Below are 15,928 nucleotides of genomic sequence, written 5' to 3'. Positions count from 1 at the left end.
CCGGGTGCATGGCCGCCCTGGGGCAATTCATCTCGAGGTCCTCCGATAAGTCCATCAATTTTTCTCGTTGCTAAAGAAGAAATATAACTTCACATGGACCCCGGAATGCCAGCAGGCCTTGGAAGAGCTAAAATGGAACTTATCGAGCTCGCCACTGCTTCACACTCCGAGGGCAGACGAACAACGTTACTTGTATTTGGCAGTATCGAAGGTAGCGGTAAGTGGAGTCCTAGTCCGAGAAGAACGAGGTATGCAATTTTCTATTTATTATGTTAGTCGTACTTTAGGTGAGGCTGAAATTAGATATCCCCACCTAGAAAAATTGGCGCTCGCTTTGATAAGCGCCTCTAGGAAACTAAAACCATACTTTCAAAGTCACCCCATATGTGTTGTAACAACTTATCCACTTAGAAATATTTTGCATAAATCCGAGCTTTCGGGACGGTTGGCCAAATGGGTCGTAGAAATCAGCGGGTATAATATTGAATATCGACCCCGAACAACAATTAAGTCTCAAATTTTGGCAGACTTCATAGCTGACTTCACGCCGGCCCTAGTACCCGATGTCGAAAGAGAACTATTGATAAACTCGGATACGTCCTCGGGAATTTGGACCCTCTTCACGGACGGTGCTTCGAACGCAAAAGGGTCCGGACGCGGCATCGTACTAAAAACACCCACAGGAACAATTTATTAGAACTGTAAAATTGACTAACAATGAGGTCGAACATGAGGCCATGATTGCAGGTCTCGAACTAGCCAAAGGATTGGGAGCAGAGGTGATCGAATTCAAATGTGACTCCCTCCTCGTGGTGAATCAAGTTAACGGAACCTTCGAAGTTAGGGAAGAACAAATTCAAAGATACCTAGATAAGTTACAAGTAACTTTGCATCGATTTAAGGAGTGGACTTTGCAACATGTGCCTCGAAATCGGAATAGTGAGGTCGATGCCCTCGCAAACTTAGGGTCATCGGTCGAGGATAACGAGCTCAATTCATGGGTCGTCGTGCAACTCATAAGGTCAGTAGTCGAAGAAGGCCACGCCAAGATAAATTCCACAAGCTTGACTTGGGATTGGAGAAATAAATACATAGAGTATTTGAAAACCATAAAGCTTCCCTCATATCCGAAAGAATCTAGGGCCTTGCGCACGAAGGCAGCAAGATTCACCTTGTCTGAAGATGGAACTTTGTTCATAAGAATGTTCGATGGTCCATTAGCGATATCTCTGGGACCGGGAGACACCGAGTATGTTCTAAGGGAAGTTCACGAGGGCACTTGCAGAAATCACTCTGGTGCTGAATAATTGGTTCAAAAGGTAATCAGAGCCGGCTACTGGATCGACATGGAAAAATATGCGAAAGAGTTTGTTCGAAAATATGACAAATGCCAAAGGCATGCACCAATGATTCACTAACCTGGGGAACTGATCCATTCGGTCGTGTCACCATGGCCATTCATGAAGTGGGGAATGGACATCGTTGGTCCTCTTCCATCGGCACCAGCCACCAGGTAAAGCTCAATTTATTTTATTTATGACTGACTATTTTTCTAAGTGGGTTGAAGCGCAGGCCTTCGAGAAAGCTAAGAAAAGTCACCCTCAATACCCGAAATCTCAATGAAGGAAAATTAAGTCCAAATTGGGAAGGACCGTACCAAATTCTCGAGGCCACCGGAAAAAGGTCATACAAGCTTGGAACGATGAATGGGGAACAACTACCGAGCAATTGGAACATATCTCACCTAAAATGGTACTATTGTTAAGGTACGCCCCTTTTCCATTCCTTTTCTATTTCAGATTAACACTTGCAGTCGACACGAAATGACGATGGATTTTTTAGCGAACGGAACGAAGTCTTTAGGTCTGAAAGCGCGTGTTGCACTCTTTTTCTCTCAGACCGATTTTGTCCCAAATGGGTTTTTTCGGCGAGGTTTTAACGAGGCAACAATGAAATGTGCTAACTTAGAATCAAGCCCAATTATGAATCAGCACCTAAGATCAATTCAACAATATCCGAGGTTCCTTTGCAATCAACCTCGAATAATGGGGGGCGACCCTCGGATATGCACTATCTTCAAACATTAACTCTAGCAAAAAAACTACTTCATAAAGGGAGGGTCTCGATAGACAAGATTTATTGCAAGGGCCAAATAGTCAAAACGAGTCGTGCCCACATAGATCGTTCGAACCCTGACGTAAAACATGTACGCATGTATGATTTCTCGATCAAGAATAAAGAGAAGTACTTTTCTTGCAATCATCTTATGTTTTAAAAAATTTCCTCTTTACACCTCAAAGAGCTTCGTACTTCCGAAAATAACAAGCACAAGGGCAATACATAACTGGAATGCGAATGACCACCCCCTCACTCGGGGACTGTCATCCGACTCAAACGGCCCTAGTCATCGGACCTCGGGAGTAAAAGACCTAATAGGCAACTCCCCGATTTCTAAAAGTCACGACCACTCCACTCGGGGACTATTATCTCGGGCAAGCCCGGATAAAACAGAAAAATAAGCCCAATGGGTAGCTCCCGAACTAAAAGGCTATGGCCAATTTAATACGATTCGGAGACGTCCGAAATCTTGAACAAAAATAGGCTTTCGAAAAAGAGAAAATTCCTTCACAACCGGTTCTAAAGGCTACCCTCGGCAGAAGTCTCAAACTTAAGATGTTTTCGGGGAAACATTTTGGTAACATCGAAATCCAATAATGCCTTAACCCAAAAAGGCAGTAAAGGCAAGGTTTGTTCGAACCCTCGAACACAACCTTATTTCATACTAAAGCATTTTCAACCTTTGTAAATACAAATGACAAAGCAAAGGAAAAATATGAGAGCCGAAAGGGAAAGAAAAGCCTTATATTTATATACAATAATTTTTTACAAAGGCCAAATCGTCCTAATACAAAAATTTACAACGGCCAAAAACGGCCTCCGAAAAAATGCAAGAGATAAATAAAAAATCCTAAGTGGCTTGGTCTTCATCGGAGGTTGCATCTCCATCCTCAGGATTTTCTCCATCTTCAGATTCACTTGAGCTCTCGGAGTCTTCCTCACGGAAGGCCAGCCTCCGGGCCCTAGCTTACTCTGATTTGGCATTTTCGATCTCAGTCGTAATATCGAAACCCTAGGCATGAACTCCCTCGAGGGATTCCCTTCGAGCTTGCCATTTTGCATGATCTACTATGCCCTTGGCCTTGGCCTGGATGGCCTCGATGTCGATCCTAAACTGGGCCACTTTGGCATCATCTTTTGTGTTGGCCACGGTCACCTCAGATCTGGCCACGGCCACCTCAGACCTGGCCACTTCAAGTTCGTTGGCCAAACTTGCCTTATCATAAACATCTAAATCCAACTGAGACTGAAGCTCCTTGATCTTCTCGACCCGCACTGAGGCCTTCTCTTTCTTGGTCACCAAAGATCTAAGGTAGCTAGCAATCCCCACGGGGGGAGAGAAAATCCGAGAATCCTCTGTGACACAAAGCACTATATTCCACTTGCGGCCGGGGTTAACACTCGGGGTCGGGAATCGGTCCACCAATTTTGGGCTCGATGAAGACTCGATAGCACCCCGATGATGGTACTTTCTTCGGTACCGGTAAACCACCAAATCCGGTGACATCTTCCGAAGTAGCGGACTCGAACCTACCCAAAAAGCCATGGATATCAGTCACCCCCTGAATACCCTCATAAGAGCGACCTTCCAACATATTGGCCTCACGGATCATAGCATCCAAAATCTGAGGGGATCCGGAAATATCGACCATCCCGAGCTTGTCCCTCGAGACATCTTCTGCTGCCCGAGAAGCCTCGCCACGGTCTCTCTCTCGACTATCTCATCTTGCGATGGAGTGGCCTCAACTCTTCCTGGTTCAGGAACTTCGGCCAAAGCACCCCCATCAACCTCCTCCAGTTCAGAGGACTTTTGTATCGAAACACCAGCCTGCACACAGGCCACTAGTGTAGGATTATTTTCCTCTTCTTCTTCTTCGGACCCATCCCTTAATCGGCGGATTAAGTCCGAAGGCATAGAATTAGTGTCCCCCTTGGGCTTGCGAGACTTCCATGGAGGCTTTTTCTTTTCCGAGCCCGGGGAACCCGGATCCCTTTTTCTCTTTTTTTCCTTGGCCTGCTTCAGAGCAGGTGGTTGGGGAAGGACTTGTTCGTTGTCAGATGGGGGCCTCATTGAAACATCCTTCCCGAGACCTACAAAGAAAAAAAGATGAGTAAATTCGAGAAAGAAACTCAAACGATAACCGTTCTAAGAGAGAAACATACCGTGGTTGCGCGGACCTCCCATCGACCCTTTGATAACTCCATCTAAGCATGCTCGGAGTATGGTTTCTATGACACCAGGCCCTTGACCCATTGCTTGAGTTCCGGAATCGGTTCCGGCATATGGTCCACAGCTGCAACATTGAAAACATAAATGAAGAAATAAGACAGGAAGTAAAACACCAAATAAAAACATTCAAGGCGAAGTACTACTTACGATTCATATTCTATTTTTCAAGAAACAGCATGTCTTCAGCAAATAAAAGCATTCAAGGCGAAGTACTACTTCTGAAGAAGAAGCAAGAGTAGAAAGATCTTTGAGTGTAAAAAAAATTGAATGGGAAAAGCTATGGTTCTTATAGGTTGCTAGCGACGGTTTAGAACCGGTAGTGGTCGACCAGCAACTGATAAGCATTAAATGCCTTGGTAACTGGACCGACAGGACGTTTCGTCGCATACGTCATAATCTGGCTCGTCGCTGACGTCATTACCCATCGAGTCGGAGTTCGAAAATTCATATCGCTTCTCGCCATCTTCTTTCCGAGAAACTAGGGGACTATCTGTATACGGTCAAAATCAAGTTTCCTCTTTGTATGACTAATCGAGACTGGAACATAATTGGACAAGGTTCGAACTCGTGTAATATCGAACCATGATGCGAAGTTAGATTGTCGAGCTCGTGACCTAGAGACCGATGAAGATCGAGATCGGCCAAGATCGAGCGAAAAAGAGACCGATCGAGAGCGAGATCGGCTAAGATCGAGACCAAGCAAAATAAAGATCGAGCGAGACCGAGAAAAGTTTATCAAGCCAAAAAACAGAAAGCCGGAATATCCGCAATTGGGCGAGAATCACGGCGGAAATCCCGGCGCATATCAAAAAGAGGCCAATTAATTAATCTATCATGAGATTCCTTACTGTATTTAGAATTATATTAAGAATAAGACTTTCTTACTATATAAAGGGGGTCTGATCATTTTGTAAGGAAGAGGACATTTGACACAATACAAAGCAATACACTGCCTTCTTTCAGCCTTCAATATTTTGTTACTTTGTTCATATATTAGCAGAATCTTCACTTGGTTCGAGGGTGACCTAACTCGAGGGTCGAGGCTAACTGATCTGTTTGGTTTGCATTTATTTCTTTTACAGTTAATTTCGATATTAATTTATATATTTTCTCAATTTGTGCCAAGTTATATCACGTATCCTTAGAGCCGCGTATAAATTCAATTGTTATCCGTTTTTCGGATAAACAAGTACTTTTTACCATTTTCACCTAAGAACACAAGAGTAAAGGAGTAAATGAGCTCACTATATGTATTCGTGATCCTTCCACCGGTGTGTGTGTTGTTTTGGGGGGAGTGGGGGGGGGGGGGGAAGGGGAAATAGAAAAACTGAAAGAAAAGTGAGAAAAATAAATAAGCATGGATAAGTTCTAATGAATTAGCCGGAGGATTACAATAGGATGTGGATTTCCTTATCATGGCCAAGTCATCTACTTTATAAAAGGATACACTTCCAAATAAGAAGGAAATCTAAGAATCATGGAACACGTTATCCTAATAGCTTGGAACAAAGAAAAAAAATACAATACAAAAAAAGACAAAACGGAACAAGGAAAAAAAAAAATACAACACATAAAAAGACAAAACAAATGGGGAAGTAGTACAAAGAAGATGAACTAGAGCTAGAAAAATGGGCACATGCTATTCTGAATTTTGCAAGTGCTAAGGTTTTGTCTGTATTGTGAAGTTTTTTACCCCACTTGGATAAGCATATAACAAATTGACAATTAACACCTAAAAGAATCAACTACCTCTACAAGTGCTTCCCACTTCCCTCCATTCCTAATCAGTCATCTTTATCTCTTCATAAATGATCCCTCTAATCATCATTAATTATCCACTATCCCACCACTAAATGAGTTTTCACAGTTCTTAGATTGAGAATCTTATAGAATATACTAGCACAAATTTGAGACTAGTTAGTAGTTATAAATGACTCCACGTTGGATTTTTCTGAAATGTGGGTTGAACTTGATCATATTGTCATCTCTATATATTTGGATGATTGAAATGCTTCTAGCTAAAAATAGAATTTCTCGACTAAGGTCATTTAGTATCTTTATAGTTGGATGATTAAATTACTTTAACCTCAAAATAGAATTCCTCGCTACACTGTTAAAGTCGACAAATAACGTCATCTCAAGGGAACAACGCAGTGACCTTAAAGGCCACTATTCGAACAATAGCATCAGTAGTTGGAATACTGAAGAGATAACTATTGTCTAGTTGAACATTCTTTTACTCTCTGTTAATTATGAATATCGTTTTTCAAGAATAATAAGCTTTAGCATTAAAGTGGAGGAGAGTGAATTCCATAATCTCCCGAGCTTTACCTGTATCTTTGATTATCTCTCTATATAGCAACATTGTAACAATTAGGCTTTGGAGTTATTCCATCTATTAAAGAGCAAGATAAATCGAACATTCACGCTAGAACCAGACATATATTAACGTAATTGTACAATGTGAAGGAAAAACGTACACACACATACATCGTGTGCATGTATAACAATGTTATAGTATCAATAACAATGTTGTCAAAAGCGGAAAGCTGAGTTTTACTATTAAAAAAATGTGCAATGAAGAAAATAAATAAATATATATGTAATTCAAGAAAAAAGAGTAACAAAATCACTTATTATTACTTCTTATTGTAGTTTGGTATGCGAGACTACGTGCGCTTCCTGAGCTTTGCTGAGTTTCATGGTTTAAGCGCGCCTTAAATGAGCCTTTGAAGCTGAGAATTGAGCACAACATAGATCTTCTTTATATAGGGTAGTAAAAAGGGCAGCCCGGTGCACTAAGCTCCCGTTATGTGTGGGTCCGGGGAAGAGCCGGACCATAAGGGTCTATTGTACGCAACCTTACCATGCATTTCTGCAAGAGGCTGTTTCCACGGCTCGAACTCGTGACCTCCCGGACCATATAGGGTAGTATTTACATAAATTCTACTGTCTCAACTTCTGCAGAGTCGCGGAGCCAACACCATTAACATTTAAATCCACCAATTCGTAGCCGTTTAGGAAGAGAATTTTCCACACCAAACAATACTTGTGGCTTAATCAATTCTTGGATGTGTGGAGAATAATCAAAGAATTGGCTACATGTTGCATAGCAAGAATATCAAGACCTCATCAAAATTTGATAACTTATGATACACCCTTATAGCTTATTTTTGCTAACCTTCAATGTACATACGCTACTGTCTCATCAAACACCGACTGTCAGTGAACAATATCAACATGACGGAATAGTTGAATTTCGCACCTTGTTGCTTATACTTCAAGGTGTTGGAATCTGTCTGTAACGCTGCTGTTCATAGTCTCCAGATCATTAGCACATGCAGCAGAAGCAGATTTACAATGTTCTATATGCTCCAAGAAGTCCATCACATGTGGATCGGTCCATGGACATCCCCGTGGCGCTTCGGAACCTGCCACCCAGCCAAGATGGCCTCCTTTTGGGGTTACAATCAACAAACAGTTTGAGTTCTCCTGAGGGAACAACAAAAAGATTAGCGGCAATCTACGCCTTCAAGCACAAAATACGCTGTGCATGCATTCATACAGTTGAGGGTTGAGCCTCCTCTACTGGTCTCAAGGCTCAAATATCATGTGATAAAGTTCCTTATGCCAACAGGATAATGGCACTAAAACATTAATTACTTGGTAAAGGAACTTCAATTTAGGGTTTTAAACCCAAAATCAACTTATATTAGGAATACAATTGTTTTAAGAGATGATTGGTACAGGACTTCTTTAACATCCTAGGATCAAATGGACAATGCTAAGACTTTCACAAACAACAGAATGAGAAACTTGCAAGAAGAACAACAAACAAAAATAGTTTGGCAGAATAGCATATGCACATCCATAAACAATGAGAAAATATCAACAAATAAAATGGGATACGAGAATGAAGAACAGTGTGCTACCTCAATATCTTTACGAGGGATTCCTCTGGATGGAGCAATTGGATCATTTGCAGCCTCCACAAATAAACAGGAGCAAGTTAAACTTCACATTTTTGTCTTAGTTAACACTTGCAGAATCCTAACAAGCATATCAAAAGAACTGGAGTGCTTTCATCTCCACCTTTTCCTTCCAGTCCCCACAACTTTTTCTTTTAATCAAAAGAATAACCTAACACTTATGAGATTCTACTGAAGTTATTTGATATCTACTACCAACACCTGGTCTTTTCTATTATTAAGTTTTGATAACAATATATACCATACTGACCAGAAATGAAGATCCACAGAGAACTGTGGAGAAAACTGTAGCGAAATTTCAAATTGCAGATATATAACATCTAAACCATTCATGATTTATTCTTAAGATTATCAGTGAAGATAGAAAAGCTACCACCTGAGATTCAAAAAGGCAAAACGCATTGTATTAATGAGATGGCATCACTTGTCGTACTTTTGACAGAGGACTGAATAGGATTAGTCCTTTTTATATAGGTTGAGCAAGATGAATTATACATAGTTAATCCCTCTGATTTCCCCTCATTTCTTTCTTTTGTTTCCTCCTTTTTTGGGAGAAGAGATGGAATATTGCTCTCTTGATCACAAAGAGATTAAAGATTATACCATTGCAACCTCTAAACCAACTTGTCTCCGTGTCCAATAAAGATCCGGAAAGTCAAATTTGTCAAAATATGATTATCTATACTATATATCTTAGGGAGAGCAATAGTAGTTAGCGCAATGCTTTTTTCCTGAAACTGGTCCAATTGAGTTGAATAAAAATCCTTCACATTTTATTAAGTGAAGTAATTCTTGATATTCAAAAGAAAAGGGTGAAATGCCTTTAGATAACTAACCAAATCGCATAAAGCTCATCCGCAATGTTGGAAAGCATCCTACAACAGATAACTACAAGGGTGTATTGTCTAAAGGAAACACAATGCATAATATTTATTCTCTCTCAAGTTTCAGCTTTTTTTGCATGGAATTTTAATATGATAGGATATGATGTTCAGATTTTGCCAAAGGATGAGTGTGCTGAGCATGATCCTAGACATAAAAATGGCATCTGAAGTACAATAAAAAACAAACAAAAAGGACATTGGATATGTAATATTTGGACTTTCTATATTTATTAGGAGGAGATATGTAATATGACTGGTGGAAGTGTTGCTATCTTGTTGTAACTGTTTCACTACCATCTTGGTACCAGATTAATAGAAGACTTCACTTAATCAAAAAAAAAAATAACAAACAAAAAAAGGACATTGGATAATTTTTGGCTAAAACAAGCTTACCTGGATACAAAGCAGAGGTGTACGGACGTTTATAATGGAATTTGAGCTGCTTGAATTAGAATAGTAATCATCCACAGAGTTGAATCCAAATGAAACTGCAAAATTCAAAAGCAATTACTTATAAGTTGAGATGCAATGATATACAACTTTTTTCTTTCCTGCATACAAGTATAAACACCTCGTGTCAGTCCATCATCAAATTCTCTGACAGTTTTGGCATTGGCAGCTAATGATATATTAAATTCGCCTTCCATATCTTCAAACAGTAGAGCATGCCTATAATCAACAGATCCAGTTAAAAGAGGTATAAGGTACCGCGAGGAAAAAGGGAAAAACTGAATTACACAGCTACTTTTTGAAAATTTTGCGGAGAGAATTTGCTAGAGCTCTGTCATAAACATTGTTAAAGCCCTTATGGAAGTCTTCGTCTGCTATGACCAAATTGAAAGGATTGCACAAGGAAACAGCACCGGAGAGAAGGCAAGAATGGGACTCCTGCAAAGGAACGATAAAATATGAAAGATGGGCAATATATGGAGTCATTCCTTTAATTATTAAGAGTTAAGGGATTTATCATTCAAAGGGAAGTAGACTATAAATTCTATTTTATTTGTTGGAATTGAATTTGAATAAAGAATTAATAGAAGATGAAATTGAAAGGTAAACAGAGACCAAAATAACAACTCCAGGGAATGCCCACATACGCATGACAATCAGTTGGGTGCCCCCATCTTTATTGTGTCTAATTAAATTGGCAATAGATGCATCATTAAACAAACAAATATTAGAGAACAGAATCCTTAACTAAGAGTTCAAGCACTGCATCCACTCCGACTTTATTTTCATCATTTGCCTATAGATTGAAATGAAATTGGTTTATTACAGAATAAAAGTTTATTGTCTTTGATAATACAAATAGTGCAAGTGTGCAACTGATGGGCACTATTGTTTTAGGACATACAGCAGCTGGTACTCAACTTGTTTTCCTCAAAAGTTGTTCAAATTTGATCTTCAGAACAAAAGGCACAATGTTGATCCAGGACAAACAAATGGAGACAGCAGTGCTAAATCACCTAAGGTAGCTGATTATATAACCAGCTAAAGAGATTACATCATAACATTTTATTATTTCAAAAACACGCACAAGTATGATTTATTGCCTACTTCTCTCCTGCAGATGTTGCCTGTAGGGTGACTCAGAGATAACTTTCAATATGATAATTAAAAAAAAATAGCTAATATGGAATTAAAAAGAATTGAAAAGGAAAAACCATTCCAGTTCAATGAGTGCTCCTTTATTTGAGAGGGTAATACATGCTACCAAAACACCGCCTTCTAGTTAGTTTTCTTAAACAGCAAGATTGACTTCTTTATGTTGACTAAAATCAGGATTCAGCGGAATCATCTCAATAACTTGGCGACAGAGCTGATATTTGGGCAGATCAAATATCATTTGAACTGTCGAACTACTCAAAATGCATGGAGAAGATACAAGGATTTTGGGTGTCCAGACAGACAAGAGACATGAAGAATCGTCGTGAGGAAAATATGCCATATCGGTGAAAACATAGAACACCATTACTAAGCCAAGGGTGTGGCCTAGCATCAATGAAGTGGTTGAAAACCTTGGAGACCAAGGTCAAATGCTGGCATGTACCAGCGTTTGAAAAATAAAAAAGAATAAGAGACCGCCATTACTAGATGGATCTGGATGGTCTTATTATCCAAAAGCTTAAAAAACCCAATTCCACTGACAAACACCCAGACATACTGAACCACCAGAAATAGTTGAGAAAAAGAAGACTGGAAAACATCTGAACATTTTTCCTAAATATGCTCTATGATGTTGTTATGCTAGCATCAACAGAGTCTTCACCTTTTCTCAACAAACTGTATGATGTTAGCCAGATTACTAATACTCAGCAGAAGTAAAGTACTAAATTAAAATATGCCAACAAGTTCACCATATCATCATACCAGAATTAAATTCTCTAAAACAGCTCGTATGTAGATGCATGGTAGATCAGTAGAAGGCACCAGAAACACCCAGACATACTGAACCACCAGAAATAGTTGAGAAAAAGAAGACTGGAAAACATCTGAACATTTTTCCTAAATATGCTCTATGATGTTGTTATGCTAGCATCAACAGAGTCTTCACCTTTTCTCAACAAACTGTATGATGTTAGCCAGATTACTAATACTCAGCAGAAGTAAAGTACTAAATTAAAATATGCCAACAAGTTCACCATATCATCATACCAGAATTAAATTCTCTAAAACAGCTCGTATGTAGATGCATGGTAGATCAGTAGAAGGCCAAAATGGAGGAGGAATACTGATAAGCGCACAAATTGAATTAACTGAGTTACCTGTCCCAGATAGCGAACTAGAATATTTGCTCCAAGAGACCAACCTATTGCATATAAATTTGCCTCTGGATAGCGATTGCTGACATGTGCCACCACTTCATATATATCACCAAGAAATGAAGCTGAATAGAACTGCATGAATTAGCTCATCAATAAAGACGAACAGAAAATTTTTAACATGTAAAAGATGATTGGATTTTGACATTACCTTAAAGATGAAGGATAATTTTTTGAAATAATATGTTGCACCCTAATTAGGTTGATTCATGACCAGTTGTATCTTTCATCTCAACAGATTGTCAAGCTAAAAAAATCTAGAATACTTTTGACCAGTACCATTTGAGAAATAAAGCAGATCATGTTTGGGAATAATGGAGTTAATTATCTGAATATTCAAAAAGTTCAATGAGGAGCTATAATGATATGCAGACTTTAGAAAGTCTACTATACACACCAAGAACTCTGGAGTACATAACTCATTCTAATGCCTAAAATGGCAATAGATATTTTCTACTTTGCCTAGGTGTCCACTAAAATTGTTGAGCTTCAACATAAAGCTATACCTGAGACTCTAGTATAAGCCAGATTGTGAGTTTGAACATGCATAGATGGAGAAAAATGTCCAGACTGTTATCATCTCTTTGCTTCTTCCCCTCCCCTATCCCTGAAACCTACTCTAATTTCCTGAAAAAATATCTGCATTGAAATCTTAAATTTCTAAAGGAGCTTCAATGTATCCTTGAAGGTCTGATCAATCATAAGTTCTTGCCTTCTTGGACAATCACGTCCTTTTTGTTTAAATTATATAACCATCATGGCATGCATCCACTGCCTATAATTAGATTTCAACTGGGTGAAGATATCTAGAATTTAAATGGACACCAGATTGTAAAGATCTTCGCATGAAGTTCTTGGACAACTTTTGAGAACTATTATTCAGGAAACTTCATGCTCAACTTACCCATTCTTCTCAACTAATTGAAGCTTGCATTTTGTTTCCCCTGTTATACAGGTAAAGTATTGAAGTAAGAAAAGGGACAAATCTTCCTTAGTTGAACTTGTTGAGCTATAGGGTAGACTGAAACCTTTGTTTGACCATTATTCTACTTGTTTTCGTTCACTCTGCGTTAAACCGTTTTTGATATCTCTTGGTGAAAGAGACTGGATCATGTCAAGCAAGGGGAACCAACATATCTTTGATGAAAATATTTCAAGCCCTTCTAAAGTGGAAAATCCAAGTGAAAGAGTATTAGCATAAAAAAAATATAATCAACTTAAACGAGATTAATTTGAAAATTAATCCAATACACGGAGAAACTTATACTTGGGTCATAAAGATCATTCTTTTAGCAAGCATAAGAAAATCTGATCAAACAAAAGGCATCAATGCCCTGATGCCAGAAAAAGAAAAAAGAGCAAAAAGGGCAATCATATAGATAATTGTTCTACTCGTTAGCTTTCTCCAGAAACTTCTGCTTTTCTTCTTCAGTCATGAAAGCAGCGAGGGGAAAAGACTTTCCAATTCCATAAGGAGTCTTGAAGTAAACTTTATTCTGAGAAGGATCCTCAATGCTCATCTCAACTATTGGCACCCACAGAAATAGCTGCTTACTCTTAATTCCAGTCATTTTTTTCATCCTGTTTTTCTCCACGTAGGCAGTGACCTCGGTTGCATAGCTAACTAGAGTTTTTGTTGCGACGAAGTAATGCTCATATGGAGCCTTTTGTTTCATCCACACAAATCCGGTTTCACGAACATAACCACATTCTTCAAGGTCTTTAAGAGGAAGGGTGCCCTTGGGAAATCCCAACTCTTTCAGGAGCTCAAGAGAATTGCTATAGCACTCTTCAGCTCCATATACAATTTCTGCTCCTGCACGCTCATCTTGGCATGATTTTTTATCACTGGCCATTTTGAAGTGGTATAAGATCAGAAAGCTGTGTTTTGCAAGGCAGCAGTTTAGGTTATGGTATAGTGCTTAAATATACACAAAGCAGGAAGGACAGAGAAAGGAAAGAGCGAAGTTGTTGGCTGGAAATTGCTCAGAAGGGATCGAGTTGATAGTGTTGTTTGCCTAACCAGTTGACCAAAAAAATTCCAAAAGACTTGAGTCAATGGACAGCACAAAAGCAATCAACTGTCCACAACAAACACTTCAAGCTGCCAATTCCCATCAGCCACATTAACTAAACCATATCATTTTCTTTCCTTAACCAAAAAGTCTGAATAACAGATACAAACATTGGCCAAACTCCACCATAAATCACATCAAAACTAATACTATCAGCAGGGAGGAAATTAAAGACCAAATCTTTATTGATATATCAATCAACCAAAGTAATTAAAGACCAAAATGAGAGAGTACCTGGGGAGTAGTGACAGGACTATCTCCACAGCCTCTGCTATTGAACACCACGACTCTCCAACCTTTACTTCTAGCTCTCATCAGCATATGCCTCACGTATGAGTCATCGCTTCCCCCAGTCAGACCTGGCTGCAATTATCCCCATTAGTACACTTCCAATTCTATATGCACACACTTACTTTTAGCATCAAGAATCCGTAAGCAGTGGGTGCAAATGTAGTACACTTTCCTTTTTAATATGTTGTTTAAAAAAGAATGATATATTTCTATATTTAGAAACAATTTAACTAAAAAATTCGCATTTTAAGCTTAATGACATGATTTACGGATAGAGTATAATTCACAAGCTTTTAAAGTACATATATGGCACAAACAAAACTCTACTCATGTGCACCAGCGGTTTCGAACTTTGTATATATGTTTAATTTTTTGAAAATTTTTAATCGCATATATAGGTTGTGCCCAATGAGCAATAGAAAAAAGACGCACAAGCAAAATGAGCAGCGGAGAATCGGCAGGTAAACGGCGATCGTCGCCGGAGACCCAATCGAGAGCGACGGAGCCATCATCCTTAGTCCGAAGACACTCTCTCCGGAGACGAATGTCAGGAACCAACCTAAAAAAAGCTGCAAAAATAGTCTCTATATGTCGATTCGAAGCGACGATAGGATAAGAATTATACGGATTATCAAGTGATTTAAATGCAGGAAGGAACTTGTCTCGAGCTCCGCCGATGACTTCCAATGATGGATGAGGAATTTTGGCGGCTGACATTGTGGTGACGTGGAAGGGAGGAGAGGAATTAGAGAGGAATTTGAGGTGGCGGAAGGAGGAGGAGAAATGGGTGGCTGAGCCTAAGGTGGCTCTAGCCATTGGTTGGTGGGAACTGTATGTCCCCACTGATCGTTGCTTTTTCAATTTTGTAGAGAAGTAACTCGTATAAATTTATAGGAGGTATGTAGTAAGTGAAATGGGCTTGTTAATTTTCAAAAATCACAATATTTAGTGTCTATTAACTTCTTATAACTATCATATACATAATTATTTACTATAATTACTATTCATTTACTATAATTACTATTCATTTACTACGGTAGTATATTTATTGTATTCACGTTGTTGTATTCATGAATACAACAGTAAAAAACGCCTAAAAATCAAGGTAGTCCATTTGTACGTGCATGTATTCGCGCCATATATTCATGAATACAGCAACAAAAAGCGCCTAAAATAAGGGCAGTTCAGCTGTACGCATTCGCGTTGTTGTATTCATGAATACAATAGTTAAAGCGCCTAAAATCAGGGCAGTTTAGCTGTACGCACATGTATTCACATGTATTCGCGCCATGTATTCATGAATACACCAAAAAGCGCCTAAAATCAGGGCAGTCCAGTTGTACGCGCATGTATTCACATATATTCGCGCTGCTATATTCATGAATACATCAGTGAAAAATGCCTAAAATCAAGGCAGTTCAGCTGTATGCGCATGTATTCACATGTATTCGCGCCATGTATTCATGAATACAGTAACGATAATCAACTTAAAAATAGGTATGTCCAGTTGTCTAAGAGA

At 39.1% G+C, this 15,928-nt stretch overlaps 1 protein-coding gene across 2 annotated transcripts; it reads right to left on the bottom strand.

Moving 5' to 3' along the window:
- Positions 1 to 7,321: 7,321 nt before the first annotated feature.
- Positions 7,322 to 15,292, bottom strand: LOC104085372 (embryogenesis-associated protein EMB8). 2 transcript variants are annotated; one of them, XM_009589384.4, is made up of 8 exons: positions 14,842 to 15,291; positions 14,353 to 14,481; positions 11,987 to 12,118; positions 9,967 to 10,109; positions 9,793 to 9,890; positions 9,615 to 9,709; positions 8,281 to 8,334; positions 7,322 to 7,840 (listed from the first exon to the last, which is right to left on the bottom strand). In XM_009589384.4, exons 1-8 carry the CDS (start codon positions 15,223 to 15,225, stop codon positions 7,622 to 7,624), a joined length of 1,254 nt encoding a protein of 417 aa, XP_009587679.1. In that variant the 5' UTR covers positions 15,226 to 15,291; the 3' UTR covers positions 7,322 to 7,621. The 2 variants fall into 2 exon arrangements, with proteins under 2 accessions (XP_009587679.1, XP_070039045.1); XM_070182944.1 differs by lacking the exon at positions 8,281 to 8,334 and having other exon boundaries at positions 14,842 to 15,292.
- Between the last annotated feature and the right edge of the window lie 636 nt (positions 15,293 to 15,928).

The sequence above is a fragment of the Nicotiana tomentosiformis genome, chromosome 8 (assembly GCF_000390325.3).
Source record: "Nicotiana tomentosiformis chromosome 8, ASM39032v3, whole genome shotgun sequence".
NCBI lineage: Eukaryota > Viridiplantae > Streptophyta > Magnoliopsida > Solanales > Solanaceae > Nicotiana > Nicotiana tomentosiformis.
The sequence above is the reverse complement of the archived record's forward strand: the minus strand, read 5'-3'. Positions and strand labels throughout refer to the sequence as shown.

Coding starts and splice junctions, on each gene's coding strand:
- LOC104085372 (XM_009589384.4), bottom strand. CDS start 15,225: ATGGCTAGAGCCACCTTAGGCTCAGCCACCCATTTCTCCTCCTCCTTC. Junction 14,482..14,841: donor CTCCGCTGCTCATTTTGCTT/GTGCGTCTTTTT, acceptor GGATAATTGCAG/CCAGGTCTGACTGGGGGAAG. Junction 8,335..9,614: donor CACCTCTGCTTTGTATCCAG/GTAAGCTTGTTT, acceptor TTATTTGTGGAG/GCTGCAAATGATCCAATTGC.